The sequence below is a fragment of the Microtus pennsylvanicus genome, chromosome 11 (genome assembly GCF_037038515.1).
Source record: "Microtus pennsylvanicus isolate mMicPen1 chromosome 11, mMicPen1.hap1, whole genome shotgun sequence".
In the NCBI taxonomy this organism is placed as follows: domain Eukaryota; kingdom Metazoa; phylum Chordata; class Mammalia; order Rodentia; family Cricetidae; genus Microtus; species Microtus pennsylvanicus.
The window spans coordinates 90,008,281-90,024,144 of record NC_134589.1 but is presented as its reverse complement, the minus strand read 5'-3'; the positions used below and the strand labels follow the sequence as shown (position 1 = coordinate 90,024,144).

The window sequence follows — 15,864 nt, the reverse complement described above, 5'->3', positions numbered from 1 at the left end:
CCAGTTCCCTATGCTCAAACCCATTTCCTGTGGAACAGGCCCGCATGGGTCTGCGGGATCCCCTGAGGGGTAAAAGGGATCCTAGGGGCCATAGAGCCTGGCAGTGGGCTGTGAGTACTGGGTGGCAGGCCACTGGCAACTCAGTGAGCCATGAGCCCCAGGCAGCCGCCACCCACAATTCCACTGGTGTTTAGGGGCAGCAGGCTGGTTCTTACATCTTTAGATTCTTCATCTGTTCACAAGTCTTTAAAGATTTTTCCTTCAGGGATAGTGTATGCTTTTGCCTATAGATAATGAGGGTTTAAAACAGAACAAAAAAAAAAAAAAAAAACTTCGCTTTTGCTTCAAAAATAGCCTGCCCACAGAAGTCCTCCAGCCCCGATGGGCTCGGCCAGTTGCAAATGCACAGGGCTAGAGAACAGATGGCTTCTTCATAGCCAGGGCAGTACCACCCTCGTCAGCCAAGGTGGTAACTCAAAAGCCTCTTTTTGTCCCCACAGACCCAGCCAGTGCCCAACCCGATGGCCTACTACCTGCACAGGTCACCCTGGTGGTTCCATCACTTTGAGACACTCAGCAACCACTTCCTGGAACTCGTCGTGCCTTTCTTCGTGTTCCTCGGGCGCCGGATGTGCATTCTTCACGGGGTGCTGCAGATCCTTTTCCAGGTAGGCTGTGCCAGGGTGCCACCACTTGGGGTCCCCGTGTGTCTACAGAAGACAAGAGCCTGTCTCGTCATTTCTGAATTAGCACCCAGGGGAGCGGCTTCATCAGCTCCATCTCACCCCCTGCAGGAGCCCCACTGCATCTGATCCAGGCTGGATTCCAGGGTCCCCTTCCCAGCTTCCATGAGCCCATGGTGGTGTCTGGTTGCCCTCAGGGAGCTGCCTGCAGGGAGAGACACAAACCTTGCTCAGGCACCCCTCTGCTCCACACAGACACGCCCTGTGTTCTTGGATCCAACCCTAGAATGTTAGGTGTCTTGCTCTACATAGACATCAGTCTACTAGGAATTGGGTAAGTTGCTTAAGACAGGGTCTTGCCATGTGGCCCTGACTGTCCTGGAACTTGTGGTCCCTCAGCCTCTACTTCCTGAGGGCTGATGTCTTTGGAGTCAGGGTCTCAGGAAGTTGTCTGTGCCCTTGAGCTTGTGCTCCTTCCTCAGCCCTCCCGGCAGCTGGGATGATAGTCCTGCACCACCAGGCCAGGCTCACCTTGTGGTTTTAGTTTTCTGTTTTCAGTCATGAATGAATGTTGACCATCAGTCAGGAGAGGGTCACAGGGTTTTCCCCTTCAATATGTTAATGAGGTGAATTACATTACCGCTGCTCCGGTTGAGCTAGTTTCATATTCTAGAATAAACTCAGTTTGGTCATGCTGTAGATATTTTAATATATTGCTGGGGCTAATTTGCCAATGTTTTGTTTTAGATTTTGCATGGTTGTCAGTGAGAGAGACCTGTCTGTAGTTTTCCAGCGTAATGTGGGCCTAGTGTGGATTCCCTGTCTGGGCTCGGAAGACTGTCTGCTCTCTCTGAAGGGTCCACGGAGACCCAGGCAGCCTGTACTCAGGAGCCTGGGCAATGCTGGGTGTGCTTCTGCGCAGAGCTTTGAGAGCTTTGCCATGGTGCGGACTGTGGCTGTGGGACACCCTTTTTGAAGCAGCTTTGACAGTCAGCATCTTCCTGGAAATAAATATGTCAGCTTCAGCTGTTTTCAGATTTATTAGTGCAGAGGGGAGAGGGGACATCATGTTCTCCTCGGTGCAAAGTTTGGGTCCCTGAGCCTGTCTCTCTCATGTCCCTTCTTTCCGTGCAGAGCTCTGTTTAAATCAGGACTGACGGGGAGCAGGTGTTTGAGTCTCACTGGCACCTCTGCCGCAGTGACCTTTGGCTGCTCCATCATCTCTGGCCACTACCTGTTCACGAGCTCTAGTGCTCTAACATACTGGCTCCTTTTTGTTTTGTCTTTTAATCAGGATGCTCTAGAAAATTCCTTTGTGCCCCACATCCCCACTATGAGCACTTCCCACTGTTGGGTACAAGGTGGAGGTGCCATCATGACGCATGACTCACCAAAGGCCGCAGAGTATTCTTTGGGTTTGGACAATGGAGAATGTCATTGTCGTGCAGACCTCTTCCCACCCTGAGAGTCATGGGAGCACTGCTTCATCCTCCTCTCCCCTGACCCCTGGTCTTCAGGCTTCCCGAGCTTCTCTCAGTCATATGTCCCAGGCTCCTCCCTATGGTGTAACTCCTCATATCTCTTCAGAGCTTAGATTTGCCTGGAGTGCCTATTTCCCACACATCTTCTGGAGGCCACAGGCAGTTCCAGTCTTGAGATGACTACTGGCTCCCAGACCCCACCTTGCCTGAGGAGCAAGACCATCCAGCTGGATGGACCAGACATTGAGGAAGAGCCGTAGCTTGGGAGTGTCTCTGCCCTCTTGTCCTGGCCCATGTGTAAGGTTGGAGAGGGTAATGAGGATGCTCCTGGGCCAGCATGGCCTAGTGAGGAAGTTGGTGCCTAGACTGAGCCTTCCACAATAATACCCAGAGCCTCAGGGAGTATAAGGGTCAGGGCAGGCACATGCATTCCACACTAAACACGGGGGAGTTTTGCAGAGACCAGGGCTGCCATGATGTTGGGAATGGCTGCCTGCAGTGCCTCAGCTACACAGATACCAGAGACACGTAGCAAGAGTCCTCATCTGGACAAAGCAGACACCTTGGGTTCTGGGGTATCCTGGGGTTCAGGAGTCTCCTCTTCCTGTGTACAAGGAGCTGTACAGCAAGCATCTCCCAGAAACCCCCACGTGGGACACCCTAGAAAATGAAGAAGCCTACACCACACCCTCCAAGAGCTGCCAGCAGCCTTGAGCCTCTGTTAACTCCTTGTAGTCCTTGCAGAGGCAGCCGGGAATTCCCAGCATTTGCTCTGTCATGAGGGGATCCCTGGCCAGCAGCTTCCACCTGACTCCCACGGTGGAGAACATGAACTGGTCACACCACGTCCAGAAGAAATGGAGCTATCCAGGGCTAGGGCTTTTCCCCAGGACTGGTCTGACGTCCCCCAGGCAGAGTTGAGTATAGGATCAGGGTCAGCAGGTGTGGCCTTTACCATCCCAAGAGCCCCCGTGGAAGGTGTCGAGAGTGCAGTGCCAGCCCCCAGCACCCGCCATTCTGGGGCGTCTGAGAAGAGCCTGGTGTGGAGCTGCACTGTGTCCTGACCCATTGGTTCCTGTGTTCCTTCCTGTGGGCCAGGCAGAGTCTGAGTTCACTCACTTCCTCCCACACTCGGTTTACACAGCTGCTCCTAGGATCCCTGCAAGGCCGCAGGATCCACGTGGGAAGAGCTGAAGAGCTCTGAGGGGATGACCCCGGAAGGGGCGGTATGGTCAGCCTCCGCTGCTGAGCTAGGTCAGGACATCTCCGAGGCCCACCATGGTATCAGTCCCCACCAAGGAACAAGAAGGAGGTGGGGTTGGACCTGAGACTCTGTGGAGAGAAGGCAAGAGAGGGTCTTGGGAGGCAGCTTTGAGGTTGATTCCTCTGCTAAGGTCACTTGGGGTTACCCAGATGCCTTGGGAGCACATACCTGCCCTCTGTGAAGGTCCCTGTGCATGTCTTCTGTGGAAGTTCCCTGTGACCACATACATGTCCTCCGGAAGGTCCTCTCAAGCTCCTGTCTCCCCTGTGGGAAGCCTGCCTGCAGGCCTATGTCCTCTGTGGTAACTGTAAGTCCAGCAGGGACATCCAGAAATCCCCCCTCTTCCTTTCGGGGTCATGTTGCATCTGCCTGGAACATCTGCTAGAGCCTCTCTGGGGCCGAATTCCACCAACACACGTTCATCTTCCTCTGCCGTCCCAAGCCTCGCCCGGCCGTGCTCCAAGCCGGTCATCTGCAGAGCACACTGAGAGTTCCTTGAGGACCCTACCAGCCAGGGGTAAACACAGATGGGCTGTGACGAGATTCATTTCCCTCTGAGGGGATGGCTGCGGTGATGCTAGAAGGAAAACAAGAGAGATAAGATCCCTTTGGAGCACTCAGACCATGTGCTGCATGATGAATCCCAGTCTTACCCAACAAACAGGCTGTGCGGGGAGGGGATCCTGAGCTGTGGGGGCCGCGTGGGCCTGACCCCCCTGAGCACAGCCCTCATCTGTCCACCTGGGCAAAGTGTCACAGGCTCTCCACAGTGCTTTGTTAGAAACAGGATGTCACCCGGTGACGGTTCACCTGTGTCAGCACCTTGGCGTGTCTGTGAGGGTATTTCGGAGAGGGTTACTGAGGAGGGAAAACCACCACTCTGAACGTGGGTCATACCATCCCCATACTGAATGGATTAGGAAGAGGGAGAAAAGAGAGTGAGCACCTGCATTCAATCTCTCTCGGCTTCCTGACTGCAGGTCTAATGTGCCCAGCCACCTCAAGTTCCAACTACCTTGCTTTACCTCCATGATGGACTGTGTGCCCTTAAACTGTGAGACAAACCCTTCCGTCCTTAAGTTGCTGCCCTCCACCCCAAGGCCATGAGTTCTAGGGTGGGTCTGTGTCATTCAGAGTTCCCCAGATGTATTAGCACAGCTGCCAGACAGCTGAGGAGGCCTCATGCCATACAGGGTTCTAGGTCATCAGCAGTACAGCTGAGGAGGCCTCATGCCATACAGGGTTCTAGGTCATCAGCAGTACAGCTGAGGAGGCCTCATGCCATGCAGGGTTCTAGGTCATCAGCAGTACAGCTGAGGAGGCCTCATGCCATACAGGGTTCTAGGTCATCAGCAGTACAGCTGAGGAGGCCTCATGCCATACAGGGTTCTAGGTCATCAGCAGTACAGCTGAGGAGGCCTCATGCCATGCAGGGTTCTAGGTCATCAGCAGTACAGCTGAGTCTGCCCATGGGGACTGACCCCTGGCTCATGACCACAGGACATCACCCCAGCCTCACCAGACAAGTGTCTGCAACAGGCGGGCATGTCATCTCAGCAGAGTGGTCAGCCATAGCCTCACCACCGCGAGGTGTTGAGTTGCAGCCTCTCTGCTTGGGAGCTAGAGACACTTTGAATTGGCTGAGAAGGTGTCTGTAGGCAGAAGGAGAGCAGTGACTGGTAAGGATCCAAAGTCACCATCTGTCATGTGATCCAGTGTCTCTCCAGGAAGGTGCTGACTAGAGCCTTCAAGACTACAGGTTCCAAAACTGCAGCCCAAAGGGATGCCCTGAGCCCTCTGCAGTAGCTGGGTTCCTCCTGAGGCCCTTCCCGAGCAGCACTGAGCAGTGTCTTGGGACACACCGAGAACCCCAACAGTACTTCTCCATGCCTTGCTTTCCATAAACATAACCATGATTGGGAAAAGAAGGAATGAGGCTGCCACCTGCCCCTGAAAGCTAAGGAGGAGGTTCCGGGTGCAGGGATGGAAGGACATGAATGTAAGGGCCGTGTACATGCTGGGCACAGGAGTCATGGCAGTTTACACATTTCCACCACAGATTTGGTCCCTGGAGGAGAAGCCTACAGAGCACACAGATTAGAGGGGAGTGGCTACTCAGCCTGTGCACCGTGGGAAGTCTTAGGATCTTCCACCTGCAAGCTTGGGAACCCAAGAAAGCTCGTTGGTCCCAGCCCAAACTCAAGGACCAAGAGCTATGGATGGAAGCCAGTAGTCTTCACCTTGGCTTCATCCATGGACCAAGAACCGCCGCAGGCCAGAGCAGGAGGAGGTAGACGTCCAGCTCAGAGAGAGGAGTGATGCCCTTCCTGGACACTTTTGCTCTTTCCAGACCTTAGTGTGTGTCGGGGGGGGGATTGATAGACGGTGCACTGGGCAGGGCAGTCATAACTATGGCTGGCATTTCTAAGGTTTTCCAGTCTTCCTTCTGGACCTGCACAGACACCCCAGAAACAATGCTTCATCAGCCGGCTAGATGTGTTTCAGCGCAGTTGGGCTCCCACATGGGATGATTGTTCTGTTATATCAGAAGTCAGTTCTAAGGCAGGCATGCAGCACACAGCTGTAATCCTGGCACTCTGGAGCTGGCACAGGAGGGTTGGGAGTTTGAGGACAACCTGGGCCCAGAGACCCTGTCTCAAAGCTAAAAAGTTCTGTGTTGCTGGCTAATTTTTATATTCATTTTTTAGTATTATAAGGAATTTTAATGACTTAAATTCTTAAAGACTTTTTAACACGTATGTGAGGGTGTGCATGTGTATGTGAAAGGGCTGCACAGGCCAGCACAGGACATCGGGTCCCTGGAACGGGAGTCACGGGGGATTTTAAGCCGCATCATGTGGCTGCTGGAGAGAAGTTGGGTCCTTTACAAGGCCAGCAAGTATTCTTTACCACTGAGCTGGTCCTCCAAACCCCAAAGACCTGAATATTAATGCACATTTCACCTTTTTAGCGCTCTGCACTGGGTAGCTCCAAGCTTACACAGGAATCAGGTTTATCTGGAGAGCGTTTTGTTTTGTTTTTTAGATTTGTTGGAGTTCTCTTGATGGGCTTCTGTCACTTTGGAGAGCCGGCTGACCTCAGACTCAAAGCTCCGCCTGCCTCTGCCTCTCCATACCCCACACCACACCCAGCTCTCGCTTTTTGTATCTATTTATTTGTTTATTTTTAACCCCCCCTTCTCCTGTCAGCCCTGCCCCCAAATCCTTTCCTTCTCCTTCATTTCTCTTCAGAAAACAGTGGGCTTCCCATGGATATCAACCAGCCATGGTATATCAAGTTACAGTGAGACTAGGCACTGATGAAGTCTGGACAAGGCAATCTGCTAGGTGGAAAGGGTCCCAAAAACCTGCCACAGAGTCAGAGACAGCCCCTGCTCCCACTGTTAGGAGTCCCACAAGAAGACCAAGTTGCACAACAGTAACATATATGCAGAGGGCCTAGGTCAATACCATGCAGGCTCCCTGGTTGTGGGTTCAGTCTCTGTGAGCCCCTAGGAGCTTAGTTGATTCTGTGGGTTTTCTCATGGTGTCCTTGACCCCTTGGGCTCCTCCAGTCCTCCCTCCCTGTCTTCTACAGGATTCCCCAAGCCCTGCCTGGTGTTTGGCTGTGGTCTCTGCATCTGTTCCCGTCAGTTGCTGGTGAGGTCCCTCTGATGACAGCTGGGCCAGACACCAGTCTGAGTATAGCAGAATATCATCAGGATCCTTTCGTTGACTTTTTTATTTTTTGCAGTCACATTTGGTTCTGTCCTAGGTCTCTGGCCTGCCCTGCCTGTTTCCTGGCCCTCAGGAGTGAGCTTCCTCTCAAGCTGGTCCAGTCCTTTGTTGGCCATTCCCACAGGCTGTGCGCCGCCTTTACGGGCACATCTTGAAGGCAGGATAAATTGTCGGACCAAGGTTTTGTGGCTGGGTTGGTGTCCCAATCCCTCCACTGGAAATCTTGCCTGGACTTCCAGGTGATGGCCAATTCAGGCTCCATGTCCCCCGTGACCAGGGGTATTAGCTAGGTCACCCTCATCGATTCCTGAGAGTTTCCATTGCACTAGGTTTCTAGTTCTTCCCAGAGGTTGCCCACCATCCCCAAGATAGGCTTCATGATGTAGCTGAGGCTAGGCTCAAACTTGCAGCCCTCCTGCCTCCATTTCTGAGTTCTGGGACATGCACCACCACACCTAGCTGCTTGACAGCTTCCCTGTCACCTCAGAAAGGTGTCCTTCCCCTGCTCTCTATCACACGTCACTCCAGATGGCCATCACCTCTGTCCCTGCTCCTGTATATGATGTGCAGTTGACAGTCACTCTTGTCCTGCTTTTGGAAACTGGGCAGGACCTGTGTGTTTCTTCAAGTCTGTCCTGGTCATGATTTCCTGAGCTTCTTTATCTGCATTCATTGTTGTCACCAGCTAGGAGGACTTGAGAGACTGATCTGGTCATGGTCCCTACTCTAGGACTCAGTTTCGAGTGGACAGGATGACATTTTAAGTGGAATACCTTGAACATGTGAGAGGGGGGCAGGCAGACTCCCCAGCTCAGGAACAGAGCAGATGCTGAGCGGGAGAGGGCAGAGCCGTGGGATGCAGCTACATTGGCAACCCTGACCACATAAAGCAGAGTAAGCCCCTCAAATTCCCGTTGTTGGGAACAATACATGCACAGATCACAGAAGCACAGAAAGCCACAGGTGCAGGTTAGACCATGGAGGCTAACCTGGGAAATCATGGGCTGGACTCCTGGGAGCTCTGCAGCCCTGGCAGGGTGGGACGATCACCTGTGATGGCCCTTCTGTGTGTGAGGTGTTTGGAAACAATGCATTTCTCAGACTTCTGCTGAGGGGAAGGAACAGCACACATCTGGGTGCTAGATTGTGCAGATTCCCAGATGGAGCAGACCACATAGACTGAGGGGATGGAGTTGGGACCACTTGGGTTCTTATGTAGGCCCTCAAGAAGGGACAGACCTATATGGAAGCAATGTCCAGCTATCCAGTAAGGTATTATTCTGCACACCAGGCCAGCCACAGAGGGCAACCGGAAGAGCTGGTACAGCATCTAGGAACAGACAGGGATGCTGAGAGGTCTTGCACAGCACCTAAATGGCCTTCCAGCACCCTAGGGAACCCACACCTGCATCCCTTGGTACAAGGGAGCTTGGACTCCGAGCTGTTCCGCTTTGTTGTGCCATCATCCGATAACAATCTACAGCCCTGGGACCGCTCCTGATCCTACTGGTGTGGGGGTCAGGAGCTCTCCCAAGTCTTTCTCTCGCCCCTGGGCTCCCCAAGCTTGCTTCAACCAGCCTCTCACATCCCCTCCAGCGCTGGGAAGTCAGAGCTGCCTTCTCTGCCACCTTCCTATCTGGGATTCCCTCAGCCCCCTCATCTCTTTGCCCCCGGGTCATACTAGACCTAAAAAGAACCTGCCGGTCTAGCTGCTAGGTCACGTCCATCCACAGTGGATATCTAAAAGGGAGGGAAGAAGCAACTGGCCCTGTGCTCATAGACGTCTCACTGTGGCGTGGGCAGGGACTTCTCAGGTGGGACAGGAGGCACCGGCTGTGACCTGTGAAAATGTAAACCCCCCAACCATCCAATCAAAGAGGGGGCAGGGCATGAGTTGGGGTGTAGCCAGCAGGAGATGCTAGGAAAGCACTCATGCTCAGTAGGAGGCACCCAGTGTTCAGGGAGAGAGGCGAGTGAGATGCCGAGCAGCATTTGATCAATGTAGGCCCTCACCTGAGACTCCCAGCCAGGAGGCAGCACCATATATTAACCCTGAGCAGCAGCCTTGGGCTCCACTTGTAAGAGTGTGAAACCCTGCGGCCATCCTGCAGAGTAGTCAGGGAGTCACCACAGGCCTGCCTCAGGACCCGGCACAGGTCATGTCCACTGCAGGAGCACAAGCAAGGACTCTGAGATAGATGTTGTCCCTATCGGGTGACCCTCCACAGTATCCTAGAAGCCACCCTGTAGCTCTCATTCTGTGAACTTGGCAGAGCCCAGGATCATCAGTGTGAGGGGTGCTCGCCTTCGGGGTAGGGGTGTCTGACTAAAGTACCTACCCAGGTGTAAACCTTTCTCAGCCATGACTCCTGGCCAGCTGCCACTGTCCTCCAGGTCTCAAGGGCATCCATGGTGGTCACTATCTTCATCCCTAGGTCATAGGTCGCTCTGGTGTCTCCTATGAACTCCAGTTCCCCCTGGGTTCTCATCACCTCCAGGCAAAGTCTGTACCTCAGTGCCTACCATTAGCCGTACCTTAGCCAGAGCTGCCACCGTGGTATATCCCGGGAAGCCCAGGGTTCTCAGGCCACCACAGAAATAGGTCAATCCATCCCCCAACCCTAGCCTTTCCTGGGCTTGCCAATTCCTGTGTGGGTTTCTGTACCTGGGGCCTCAGCGGCACCTGCAAATTTAGAGAGGACCTAGGATCCCACCCCCTAGCCAAGAGAACAGCAAGAGGGGCTCAGAAGCCCCCCCTGGAGCCTGTGCTGGGCTACTGAAATGCGGGCACCCAGCACAGACACATGGAGGATGGCAGGCCCGGCTCCCAGGCATACTACAGTGCAGTCTCCGCCCACAGGTGATCCTCATCATCAGTGGGAACCTGAGCTTCCTGAATTGGCTCACCATCGTGCCCAGCCTTGCCTGTTTTGACGATGCAGCTCTGGGATTCCTGTTTCCCTCAGGACCTCGAGGCTTAAAGAACCAAGTCCTAAAGATGCAAAAGGAAGAAACACAAGGGGTCCAGTCCAAGCCAAGATACGGTAGGTGGACCAGGACCAGCTAGCCCCATGACCCTCATGCCTAGTGTCTCATGAATATGTAGGCAGGTTGGGTACCCCCCAGCTCAACAGCACTCAGGAAAATAAGGGTGGGTACCGTAGGCCCCGGGGAGAACATCTGCTGCCTACCTTTACCAGGACGGTTGGCCCTTTGGCCAACTTCCAGGGCCCCCTGCATGGACAGTCACGCTTCATCCTCCTGACTGACTTCAGGGGGTGCTCTTGGCTCAAGCACAAGGGGCTGTGGCTCAGGACACCTTTCTCGGCCCGTGGCTTTCGTGGCCAGCTGGGTATGTCTCTAGGCCTTCCTGAGCTGAGGTGGCGGAATAGCAGCCAAGGTTTCCTGAAGGGATAGCACGGCTTTGCCATGAGGTTGGGAGCCTGGCTGATGAGGACCACCCTGCCCCCCACCCCCACCTTTGGACTAGGCTGCATGGTACGGCAAGTGGTCAACTTCTCCCTGGGCATCCTGGTGGCCTGGCTCAGCGTGCCTGTGGTCATCAACCTGCTAAGCTCCAGGCAGGTCATGAACACCTCCTTCAACCCACTCAGGATTGTCAACACCTACGGGGCCTTTGGAAGGTATGGGCCAGCATCCTGGCTGGGGCACTGGGCTCTGCCCTCCTGTCCATCCTGGCTCACTTTTGGGAGGCATGGGCGCATGGCATCCCCCTCTCCTGCTGGGGGAAGGTAGATACTGTGGTCTCGCTGACCTTCTTCATCTCCCCCAGTATCACCAAGGAACGGACTGAAGTGATCCTACAGGGCACAGCCAGCCCTAATGCCAGTGCGCCCGACGCAGTGTGGGAGGACTATGAGTTCAAGTGTAAGCCAGGAGACCTCTGGAGGCGGCCATGCCTTATCTCTCCATACCACTACCGCCTGGACTGGCTGATGTGGTTTGCAGCTTTCCAGGTAATAATGTCCCACCATGATGCTCTGACCTGGCACAAACTCCCCTTTGTCCACGGACAAGCCCTGCGTGTGTGCTCAGACTCCTACCAAAAGGTTCACAGAGAAGGGGACCTCTCCTTGGAGGTGCATCCCACCCAAGGCACTGAACAGGCCTTGCTTTGACCTAGACCTGCGTGGTGAAAGTTCCTGCAGATAGCTCCTCTCCCCACAAGGCCCAGGCCATTCACACCTAAGGCCAGGACAAGTAGCCAGGTAGAAAACACAGCTGAGGGCTGGTTTGTAAATGAGTGATCCTCAGGTGAGACCCCACGAAGAACATGAAGCAGGCAGTTCTGGAAGATTGGCGTGTGGGCCCTCAGAGGAAACCCAACCCTGGCCCACCTGACCATGCCAGACTGTGGAGCTCAGGGAAGTGGGTGATGTTCAGAGTGTCCAGGTAGCGACTACACCGGGGCAGGTGCCAGGTTGCTGAGGGGTGGCTGTGCCCCTACTCCGACCTCATGAACACTGTCCTTTCAGACCTATGAGCAGAACGAGTGGATCATCCACCTAGCAGGGAAGCTCCTAGCTGGTGACGCCGAGGCCCTGTCCCTGCTCGCCCTCAACCCGTTCGAGGGCAAGGCTCCCCCCAGGTAAGAGTCTCCTTATTCACTTCAGCCTGTGGTCAGTGGGTAGTGTTCACTAGTGCCTAAGTTGGGCACCCTGATACATAATGTGGAATTCAGTCACAGCCAGAGACTAGGGGACTGAGCAGCCCTGGCCCCATCCCTCTCCTGTGTCCTGCCCACCATTGATGCTGACAGAAAACACGTTCCTGTCTCTCCCTGGAGAAGTCTCAGGACAGCTGCACCTGGGACTGCTCACAGCTGTCAGGGCTGTCAGGAGGGGTGCTGAGGGGCCGTGAGCAGCTGCAAGTGTGGCATCCCAGGCAAGGGAGCCAGCCAAGTGCCTTCCCACACTGCCTACTGTAGCACTGAGGATGTAGGGACATCCCTCCCCAGGGACCACCTGCCTCCCTGCCCTCTACCCAGCACCCTGCAGCCACCAGGAGACCTGAACTAGGCACACACTGAAGTGGATACACAGGAGACATCCCCAGATTTGCTGGTGGCCAAATGGCTCTGACACAGAGCTGTGTCCTTCCTGACTCTGGAGAGTTTTTCACTGACCAGCCTCAGGGCTACCGTCTTGGATTAGGTGGAAGGCTGAGGCTTCAGATGAAGTCTCCTGATCCAGTGGGAGACTCTGAGGATGTGGTCTGGTGTACCTTGTGGAGACAAAGCCTACAGGCCAATCTGTGGATATGAAGATGCGGACCCGGCTGCCTCTTGCGTGAATCAGTAGTGAATTGTTGGTCACTATTAATATATGTGCAAGCTGAAATACAGCAAATGCCACAGAGCATGGCCCAGCAGAGGGGCCGTCATCACACTCTGCTTGGTGGCAGAGCTGAATGCGACCTCAGCCTCACCCCACGGCCAGCTGTGATGTTCTGAACGGGTGGGCGACTCTGGAGTCGCCATAGTGGGAGGATCAACCTTAAGATAGCACCAGCGTGTCTTGCTTCCTGTCTGTGGAGATGAAGCAGCAGCAGCAGATGCCCTAAAAGGAGCCGCTGGCGAGATAGAAGCTATAGCAAGACCGTTTGGCTCCAGCCAAAGCCACCCAGCAGATGGTCCCACCTAGCAGGAAGAGCAGGAGAGGTCACTCACTGAGCTGCTGGACGGCCCTGTGGTGACCCAGATGCTCACCACAGCAAGCAGTGACAGCTTGGTTTCGTGTCATCAGTGGGGGCCTTCGATTGCCACCTTTGCCTGGCAGTGCCAGGATGCAAGGTAAAAAAAATCAGGACTTCCAGCATGGAGTTAGAAGAATCAGTGCAACAGAAGGGTCGAAAGTGATCTGGAATCCCAGCACCCAAACTGTTAAGAGCACACTGAGAACCAGGAAGACATTGAACCGATCAGGAATAAACAGTCAGCGGATTCAACAGCTGACTCTCCCCACAGCAATCGTGAGGTGATTATAAACACAACACTCACAAGAAGAGTCAGCAAAGAAACACGACAGAGGGAGAACAGGGGAGACTCAGGATGGAAAAGTAGTCCCTGGGGTAAAGCACCGGAAGAGGGGAGGAAGAAATGGGATATGAAGGAGGAGTCGGTGGTGACCCTGTGTAGGCAACCAGCTGAGGGCCAGCGTAGAGCGTGGGCCGAGGACCACGACAAGATCCAGGGTGGGTGGCTGCCCCCAGGGAAAGAGTTCACTTGGGTCTGGGAAGGCATTAGTGAAGATTTCCCAAAGTTGCCAAAAGACACAGACCTGGAAGTCAGTAAACAAAGGGAACCCCAGATGGTAAATCTTGGAGAGATGCAGATCAGGCACAAGAGATGTGGAGAAACTGTAGACAGCGAAGGGACTGAGCAGTCAGAACCAGAGCAACCACCTTGCCACTGAGGGTCAGAGGACACTGCGATCCAGATCTCACCAACTCAAGGAGGCTGGCTAGCCAGAGAGCCTCAGAGATTGTCCTTTTCCCACCTCCCAGCGCTGAGGTTACAAACATCCATCACTACGCTCAGCTTTCTTTTTCTAATGTGGTTTCTAGGGATCACACACTATACCTGCTGATCTATGTCCCCAGCCCTCTAAAAGGATCACTTAAAAAAAAAAAAAAAGGAGGCTGAAGAGATGGCTCAGTGGTTCAGAGCACTGGCTACTCTTGCAGAGAACCCAACTTTGAGCCTCACAACCATCTGTAACTCCAGTTCAAGGGATCCAGCACCCTTGTCTGACCTCCACTGGCATCAGGCACACATGTGGTGCATGTATACACTTACAGGCAAAACATTCATACTCATAAAATTAATGAGAGAAAATAGGGGCTAGAGAGATGGCTCAGCAGTTAAGAGCACTGCCTGCCCCTCCAGAGGACCCAAGTTTGGTTCCCAGCACCTACATCCAGCAACTCACAACTGCCTGTAACTCAGGTTCCAGGGGACCCAACACCCTCTTCCGGCCTCTGCAGAAACCACAGAGATGCTGCTCACAGGCTTGCTGTCCATCGCTTGCTTAGTTTGCTTTCTTCCACAACCCAGGACCACCCCACAGACCGACAACCTGTAGGTCACTAATAGAGGCTGTTCTGAAGCTGATGCTCCCTCTTCCCAGGTGGCTCTAGTTTGTGTCACACTGATAACAACCAACCAGCACAGTCATGTTCTAGAACATTCCACGGGTGGCATCAGTCCTCCTCCGTACCCTCACAGACCTGTCAGGGAAAGCATAAGGCCCTGACTCTTCCCTAGCTTCCCGTGCCCAACCCTGGGCACCTGAGCCCTGTCCCAGGACTCCCCCCAACACACCACACCCCCTTTGGCTGTAACTAATGTCCAGGCCCTGCAACCCTAGACCTTCGACTGTATCTTGAGAAGAAAATGAAAGCAAGAAGGCCAATTCAGAGAAGATGACATGATCGCACAACAGTGACTTTCCCAGAGGCTCTGTGTATCCCCAGTCTCCCCAACCTTGTGAAATAAGGGGTCAGGACCCCAGATTCAGGAGAAGAGGGACTTTGTGGCCATCTCCAAGACACAGCCTTAACCTCTCCGTGCCCACCTGTGGAGTCCAGCATGGCTGACACTGACATCATCAGGAACCCTTTTCCACCCAGGTTTGCACACCAGAGGAAGGATGGCTGTCCCACCAGAACCAGCGGTGCCTTGAGACCCACACCCTGGTCCCCTCACAAGGCTTGCGGTGCCCTGTGCACACCCTAGTAGCACGAGTTGGAGAGGGTGAATCATGGAGACAGGGCATCACCTAGGGTCTCCCTCAAGTCCCAGGGTAGGCTCTGTGCCATCACTGGAGCCCAGTCAAGATTTGTAACAGGCCTGGGAACATTTTGATTGTGAGGCTGATGGGGCTCCACCCAAGGATTGTAGGTTTCTAGGCCTGCCTTCTGGGATTCAGGGGCCGTGAGGAGTCTGGGGGGTGGCAAAGAGACAGCAGGCTGACACATTTTCCCCGCAGGTGGATCCGAGGAGAACATTACCGTTACCGGTTCAGCCTCCCCAGTGGCCAGCACGCTGCCCAGGGCAAGTGGTGGATACGCAAGCGAATTGGTCCCTACTTCCCGCCACTCCACCTTGAGGATCTGAAAGACTTCTTTAGGACTCGGAAGTGGCCGCTGCCAAAACCCCATCCAGAGACATCCTGAAATAAAGACCAGAGACTAACTGCTTTCCTGCCTGTACTTTCTGCTGTGACCATGGGTCCCACACAGAGCCCATTGGTCCTGCCAAGAAGAGAATTGAAAAAGATTGTGCTTCGGTAACTGCCAGCCTCCTGCCTCTGTCCCCGTCACCTTGCTATCCCTTCTCTGTTACAGAGAAGCCTCATCACCCCCATGCCCTGCATATGGCCACACAGCGGGGTCACATGGACACCCCTCCACCATCACAGGAGGCCACTGCCCATATCTAGATGACAGTCACTTGGGGAACTTTTCTTAGTCTGAGCTATGATAGCAACCCCATAGGTTGGTAAACCCTAGGAGTCCTCAGAAGTCCTCAGATTCCCTGAGCTAGAGGCTAGTTCTCACCTAACCCGACCGTATGCTCATAGTCAGGCCAGTAGCCAGTGCGCTCTCTCTCTCTCTCTCTCTCTCTCTCTCTCTCTCTCTCTCTCTCTCTCTCTCTCTCTCTCTAGTGTGGCAGCACA

At 54.1% G+C, this 15,864-nt stretch overlaps 1 protein-coding gene across 4 annotated transcripts in view; it reads left to right on the top strand.

Moving 5' to 3' along the window:
- Nucleotides 1–15,384, top strand: part of Lmf1 (lipase maturation factor 1) — a 91,787-nt gene extending 76,403 nt beyond the window's left edge. For all 4 annotated transcript variants that reach the window (XM_075941479.1, XM_075941478.1, XM_075941477.1 and 1 more), the window contains 6 exons: nucleotides 501–668; nucleotides 10,026–10,209; nucleotides 10,656–10,809; nucleotides 10,959–11,142; nucleotides 11,662–11,774; nucleotides 15,175–15,384. In XM_075941479.1, the coding sequence (XP_075797594.1) occupies nucleotides 501–668; nucleotides 10,026–10,209; nucleotides 10,656–10,809; nucleotides 10,959–11,142; nucleotides 11,662–11,774; nucleotides 15,175–15,361 (990 nt within the window). In that variant the 3' untranslated portion in view covers nucleotides 15,362–15,384. The remainder of the gene's footprint in view (nucleotides 1–500; nucleotides 669–10,025; nucleotides 10,210–10,655; nucleotides 10,810–10,958; nucleotides 11,143–11,661; nucleotides 11,775–15,174) is intronic.
- Nucleotides 15,385–15,864: the final 480 nt, after the last annotated feature.